This window comes from Papilio polytes, unplaced genomic scaffold (genome assembly GCF_000836215.1).
Source record: "Papilio polytes unplaced genomic scaffold, Ppol_1.0 DF823731.1, whole genome shotgun sequence".
NCBI lineage: Eukaryota > Metazoa > Arthropoda > Insecta > Lepidoptera > Papilionidae > Papilio > Papilio polytes.
In genome coordinates, this window is record NW_013525473.1 from 3858978 (window position 1) to 3866592 (window position 7615).

At 32.9% G+C, this 7615-nt stretch overlaps 1 protein-coding gene across 1 annotated transcript; it reads right to left on the minus strand.

Annotated features, from left to right (window-relative positions):
* Positions 1 to 361: 361 nt before the first annotated feature.
* Positions 362 to 2931, minus strand: LOC106103523 (tRNA-specific adenosine deaminase 1). Its single transcript, XM_013283302.1, has 2 exons — positions 1820 to 2931; positions 362 to 1402 (listed from the first exon to the last, which is right to left on the minus strand). The coding sequence occupies exons 1-2, from the start codon at positions 2755 to 2757 to the stop codon at positions 1030 to 1032; spliced, it is 1311 nt and encodes a 436-aa protein (XP_013138756.1). The 5' UTR covers positions 2758 to 2931; the 3' UTR covers positions 362 to 1029.
* Positions 2932 to 7615: the final 4684 nt, after the last annotated feature.

The window sequence follows — 7615 nt, forward strand, 5'->3', positions numbered from 1 at the left end:
TGCGCTCGCTTTGTTCTATCCAAAGTAACATCTGGTATCATCTTGAAGAAGATAAGCGCTCCCAACCTCGAGCTTCAATAAAGTTTGAATCTTATTATATCTGAAATGCTCTTACGTGATACGGTTCTTGTCAATTTCGTTATCCAATGTCATGGTGGTCCTTTCTGGGTATTAAGGTAGACAAAATCGGTAGGCGTTATATAAGACTAAATAAATTTATAGAACAGGCCATAAAGGACCTGTTAATAAAAAATTAAATAACTGACGATTGGAAAATTACTCTGTTTTTTTTTCATTCAAAACTGCACATAAATAATAACAAGGAATTTACGCAAAAAAAGTCAGAAAGATAACATATTTTTTATTAATGTGAATGTTTTTGCATAATACATATATTTATACCATACATTTAAAACTTATTTAATTACTGTGACATAGGTTACCTATATTTCAGCGGTCGGGTTATACCAAATATTGTACATTCTTAAGTTAGTCGGATTATACATCTCGAACCTAACGCCCGTGTTTTATTTCGTACACCACAATTACATTATGTAATTAACTAAATATGTAGTACTAAAACACAATGCCTTAATGGAGCCATTAACAACTAACATAAAATTATAACTTAAATCTATATTTATTGTACAGCCGCACTTTTTCAGCCAGTCAGAGACTTGTTTCTCTTACACAGTATTTTATTGCAGACTAATGTAGTCGCCCGCAACTTCTTCATCATCATCTTCCTCCTTACCATTCTCCCGTAAGGTCGGCGCAACAGGTTTTTGTCCTCCACATCTCTCATCATACATCTTCTCAGTCATCACTCCCTTCTTGATCATGTCTCCTTTCACGCAACTTTATCAGTGAAGAAAAAACTAGCCTATTATTCCAAAAAACATCAGATAACTTCCGTCCAAGTACAATTAAAAATCAATCCAGCCATTTTAGACTTCACTAAATCTACATTAAGAAAGACTCTTAATGACTTCTTAAATAATTCTGTATATGACTTAACTGCTTCAATATTCATACCAATAGAGCTTTTACATGTTCCAACCAATGTCTTCTTTTCTTAATATCAACTGCATTTGTCGCTAACTCTTTGGTTGTTATACAGAAAGAAAACATATCAGGTTTAACTGTCCATGATTTGAAAAAATTATCTCTCACTTTATACCAATTTTCATAATAACGTTGAGATTTCTTCTTCATAACATTGTAAGGTATACTCTCTAATTCACCATCTGCAATTTTTTCTCGTAAACTTGGATCATTTTGCAATATATGCAAGAATCTGCGATACATATAATATTTTGATATGCACAGTGCAATTTTCCTTGTTCTTTCCATTTTCTTTGTCACACCCAACCTTTTACCATGTACCACTACCTCAATTACACTGAAATCAAATACATGAAAACTTATACTTATATTAAAACCAATAAATAAACTTAAATAAATCTGACTATAGATAAATAAAGGTACTTAATACAATATGTATTGAATTTATGTAAGGGGATTGGCTCCTAAAACTCAAAGCAAGCTTGTTCAGGATAGAAACCACCCACAATATTTATATGAGTAGTCTTTATATATTTAATATATTATATTATGTGTAAACTAGTGGTTGCTTGTGACTTTGTCCGCGTGAAATAAAAAATATAGCCTGTGTTACTCACAGATAAAAATAAATTACCTTTCTAATGGTGAAAGAATTTTTAAAATATGCCCAGTAATTTTTGAGTTATTTCAATACATACAAAAATACAAATATTCCCTCTTAATATTATTAGCATAGATTATATATGAGACTTACCCAAAATTAACTATTAAAATGCTTCCAGGTGATGGCTGGGGTCTCTGTTCACATTTCATAATATGGAAAATAGTTGACGTTTGATAAATGTATGGAGTAACAGGTACTGTTATTTGTTCTTCCCTGTTTCTGTGTAAGAAAGCACGAGCAAGTGATTCCTTAGAGAATGGCACTCCGCCTCCAAAGATAAAATGTTTTATATAAAGAGGTTCTGCTAGCAGCATATCCAAAAGAGCTCCTTGGATACCCACATGAATCCATCTAGCAATTTTGTCACTACATGACACAGACAGAGTTCGGTCACCTAATCCTGGTTTTGTCCGCACCTGTCCTAACAAGTGATATTTTGCTCCTGGCTCCTTAGGATCCTGTTCATTTTGCGGCAAACATTTTGCACCAGTTCTATGAATATCATCTTCATCTATCTTTAATTTTTTACTTTCCATTTCATTATTTTCGTCCTCAGCGTCACGTTTACGCGAAGTTACGATTTTCCCAAATTCATTTTCATTCGATTTAGGTATGATAGAAGCATCTCCACATGGCATTTGAGATGAATAAAATATGAATTCAATATTGTCTCTCAATTTAAATCGTCCATTTTCTTTTACAAATATCGACTCCTGTGGTGATGTACTAGTTATTGCCTTTTCTATGTTTTCATAAATATACAACATCAGTCCCCTCCTCGCAATCACTTCGGCATGACAATCGTTGACTTTTATCCCTTCCGGTGACATTTTAGACGCTCCAATACATTTCGAACCAGTACCTATTGATACAACTTCGTACCTTTGGGTTGTTGTATCCAACTGAACAATACATGATAAAATTGTCCACTCTCCAGCGCCGGGTCTGCCAATTTTCGGTATTTTATTAAACGATTGTATACATTCTAATGCAATTTTGTCAACAAATTCATCAGTAAATTCCACCATATTGCACTTTTTTATGATCTATCCCGGTTACGACTTTTATGTTCTTTCTTCCATGGGTCAACAAGACCATGAACAACGGATAAGAGAAAACTAAAAATCTAATTATATTATACTTAATACAAATTGTTATTAGTAGCAAACTGTTTTAATATTTTTTTAACTAGAAAAAATCCATTTTGTGTCACTGTCATCAAAGACAAATGTTTGACTTTTTGACAATGATGTATCGATATTTATAAATCGATGCGTTCAATACAAGAATATTTTTGATAATCAAGATATTTGTTTTTTTACTTCAGTAAAGCCGAATGATCTTTGCTATATTATATGTACTTCGCAGGTCAACCTGTATTTATCTCTATTTTGTCAAACTGTGAATAATTCATATATGTTTTTCCAAAAACTGTGAAAATCTAATGATAGACCTGGTATGCTTGGTAACATTACGTTGTAATAATTTTGGTTTCAGTGGTTTAGTTTTCTTTCATTCCAATAGCATTAGCAAAAACAAAGTTGAAAAATAAGGTTACCGGAACTAATTGTTTGGTTTTTCAATGATAAATTATTTTTCTAAATTATCTATTTCTGTTCCCTAAAATATGTTAGACATATGCTTCGGCGTATGTAAGTACTTGTAAGCATACAGTAAAATATAATTCGGTGAAACAGAAATATTCCTGAGACTATAGAATTTGTCACTGCCCATTTCGCAATATTACAGTCGCATTTTTATTTTTAATATTCCTCATCATCGTTACTGTGTAAAATGATACAGCAGTCTATGTCGTTGGCGCTCGGATGCACGTCTACTATCCATTATAATGATAATAAGTGGGCGGTGATAAAGCAGGGTAGTTTCTCATTCCACGCCTCATTATATTTCGACGTGATATGCTCTATCCTTATTCCAATTTAAATTATCATTCCCAGCAATGTCAGCATCGCACCATCGTAGTTATAATAACAACAATATAACTCACTCTCGTAATCAACTGGGGTAGGCAGATACCATGACTAGTTTTAATTTAAATAATTCTAGAACTGGGGTTAGATGTTAACAATTTTTTTTATGGTAAATTACAAAAAGGAACTTAAAAAGTAATTTGCAATAAGTACAGTATCGATAAAGAATAGACCATACCAATAAACAACAGGACCATGACTACAGATAATTTAATCATCCATTTATCTTGATTGAATTAGTAAAATTGATTACGGAAGAAATTGATGAAGTAATAAGACAAACAACAAAGCGAAAATCTTATGAAATCTCTAGGAAACGATCAGATCGTCGTGTGCCTTATTTCCTTTCCTTTCACTGTTCGCCCTAAGCTATGTTTTGATTTTACCATCGATTAATCTTTTTCGTGGGGCAACGCAGCTTATTAACGCAATTCTGTATTTGTACATAACTACTATAATAATATTTATGGTATTGTTGGCTTTTTCGCATTGGAACATTCTTGACTACGTGAGCAGTATTCTTCTGAAAGAAAGACAATCGGTAATGTCCTATATTAGGGTAAGGAACAAAAGGTACTTATTCTGTATATACTTATGTCAGATCAGGGAAGACATAAAAGTCCAATAGACTCTATTGGTCTTGTTTAAAATTGTTCTTGAACTACCACAGTCTTCACAACAAGATATAAACGTCGTAATAAATCAGAATGTAATAAAAACAACAACAATAAAGGCTTGAAATCAATAATCTCCGATCACTGCTTTTTCAAAGGTGTTAGCGCAACATGAATAATTCAGTTTCCCAAAAATTATGCAATAGTACAAATTGAATTAATATCAGTGTGGTTTGAATTAAACTTACCCCCTGCTGAGTGAGACAGCTGGGAATATATAAATAACAAAAGGCTCAATGTCATCGATCGGAATCGATAAATTGGCCGGTTGTTTCGTATTGAAAAAGCTTTACAAATCATTTTGTAGCTGTTTGAAGGTTAAATTGTGGCACTTTTATTAAAGCTTTCGAATATATGTTTCTATGTATGCAGTATGCTTTAATAGATGCTATAGCTTTAAAGACAAGTAACATCTCTATTTCACAGGAATCCTGGACGCCATCGTAGCTTATTGCAATCTTATCAGATTTGCTCTTACATTCTCCCAGCAGCGGATTAAAATAAAACCGCATACACTAAAGTGTCTCTTGGATGGTATGTGTAATAACTTCTACTAAATGTCATGATAGTAATAAAAACAACAAAAATATACAAGTTTCAATAACGGCGATAACAAATCGGAATCGTGACGAGCTCGCATTAGCACGCGGCACGTTCCGGAGCGCACGGCATCAGATACCGCGTGGTGTTGCCACACGGCAACTCTTTCCCAAGACCATTACCGATTATATAGAATTTTTGTATTCAAAATTAAATTATACATTTGTATATAACTATAATTTTATAATCTAAGGGTTTCATCAGTTTTGGTGGTGATGAGTTTTGTAGTTATCCAAAAAGAAAATGTTGCCTTTAGTGTGCTTCATTGTTGAATTAAGAGGAGCTTTAGGATATTCAGTAATATTGCTCTACTATGCAATTAAGCGGAATCAGGTACTATTACATGCTTAAGAAAGAAAGAAGTTACACAAAAGAAAGAGGTAAATACAAAAGGAAAGTCTTAAAATTACGAGTTATCCTGGCAATCGTGTAACCAATGCACCGGCAGTAATGCGCTCCCCGATATACTATTTCATGCTATTACAGTTGTTGTGTTCAAACCGCGTAGACAGCTAATATCGTTCGCAATGATCGCAGGCTCCACCGCCCGCTCCTATCCGATGTAAGACGTATATTTCAAGAAACGAGGATTGCGTGAGGCGGAAGCATAAAGCACTTACATTTAAATAAAAGTATTTTTACTTGGAATCAACAATACGTGTACCTACTATGAAAATAGAACAGGCAAATTGAAAAAAAATGAACTTATTTATAACGCCTATGAAAATCTTCATTGCAGATGTATGGTCGAATAAGTTAACTTTGCCATTGCTCCAGGCAACTTAATTCTGTCTTCTTCACACATCTAAAAACGAGTTGCTTACCAACTGGATTATACAATAAATTATCCGGTAGCTAAACACGGAGAGAATCTTATTTTCAGTCGATTAACTCGAAAGTTAATTCACATACTTAAGCCAATTATGTCAGTATAGATGTATTAAGTAGGAACTATTTAACAGGACAATTTACGAGCGCACCTAACATGTCCTAGTGCATATAAACAGGGTTGTGACATCCTTGTTTTAGGTACTATTGAAGAGTTCTTAATATTTCGGACTTTTTTTTTTATAATTTTCAACGAAAAAGGCAAGTAAAATATAAAATGGGAAATTTTAAACTTCACTAGCTGAAAAGTTTAGAAAAAAGCATTTTTTTAACCTAGCGTTAAAGCCAAATGTTTTTTTTTAATTAAGCCTCATATAGAACAAACCTAAATCAATAAAATTGAACGTTCTTAAAAGCTCTTAGTGGTACTAAATTTTATGATAATACTAGCTTTCGCCCGCTACTCCGTCCGCGGGGAATTAAAAAAAAGTAAGTAGCCTATGTGTTCTTCCAGACTATCCTATACATCTAAGCCAAATTTCACCTAGATCCGTTTAGCAATTAAGGCTACAAACTCTAACAAACATCCATGCATCTATCTAAACTTTTACATTTATAATATTAGTAAAACTAGAAGCAGCCCTGTATAAAAGCGCAAAGCCGCTAAAGTTACCGGTGATCAATTAATTCCACACTTGCTATAGAAGGACATCTTTATGCCTGATGCTAACGGTGCTTTCCTTTAAGTATCCAGCCGTATTCCTTATTGGTCCTCTGTCAACAGAGTATTAACCGTCTAAGATGTACAGAAAAAATGTTAATTATTCGTTCAATTAATTACTTTGGAACCTTTTCATAGTAGCCATGGCCTTTGGCGGATTTGAAATTGAATAATTCAAAATCGGTAGGTAACATAAGTCTATCTATTTGCCTAATTATTTTTTTAAGTATCTTTATTAGTAAATAGACTCTTTTATGGAAGAAATTGTGTGATAATACTTCAAAAAAGTACGAAAACCGAACTTTATTAACAAAGAAATCCTCTGAGAATATTAAGAAATTGGAAGTTACCATAGCAATGTTGACCTCTACGTAGTGTTTTTATAAAGGTAATGTTTAGGATATTTTAATTCTTCAATTATAAGTATACCTTTATCATTTAATCAATATACCATTATTTTAGTATGGTATACTATTTCAGTATGGTAACATTATGAAACCACAACACCTGTCCACACCTGTCAGTGGACTGTCAGCTGACTGAACTGTCAAGGCGCTATCAAATCCGAAACTTGTCCAAAAAAAAAGTTGAACACATCATACAAGCTGTCTAGAATATTAGTAGGAAATTACATAAACTTTCTTTACCTTAAGATAAAATGGGCAACTGGAAACTAGAGGTTGGCAGAATGGCAATGTATACCACATTTCCTGTGATACTCTTTTTCGTTTTCAACCAACCAAAATACTTTGAAGAATGGGTTACGAATACAAAACGACAAATATTCCCTCCTGAAAACAAACAGGACAGAGAAGATATACAAAAGCTAATCCAGGATATGAGAAAGAAACAAATGCGAGCATTGGAAGGGGAGTAGTATATTTTCATAGATTTAAAAGTTCTTGTTTGTTTACATTAAAGTTTAGTTAATATTTACTTACATTTTATTTATATTAACCGTCATCAAAATAATAAATTTCTATGTTTCTTAAAGTAGAAATTCCACTCAGTGAAAAACAAATAGATTATTAATAAAATAAAGGCCAAGAAGATTCAGGAATGAAATAATCTC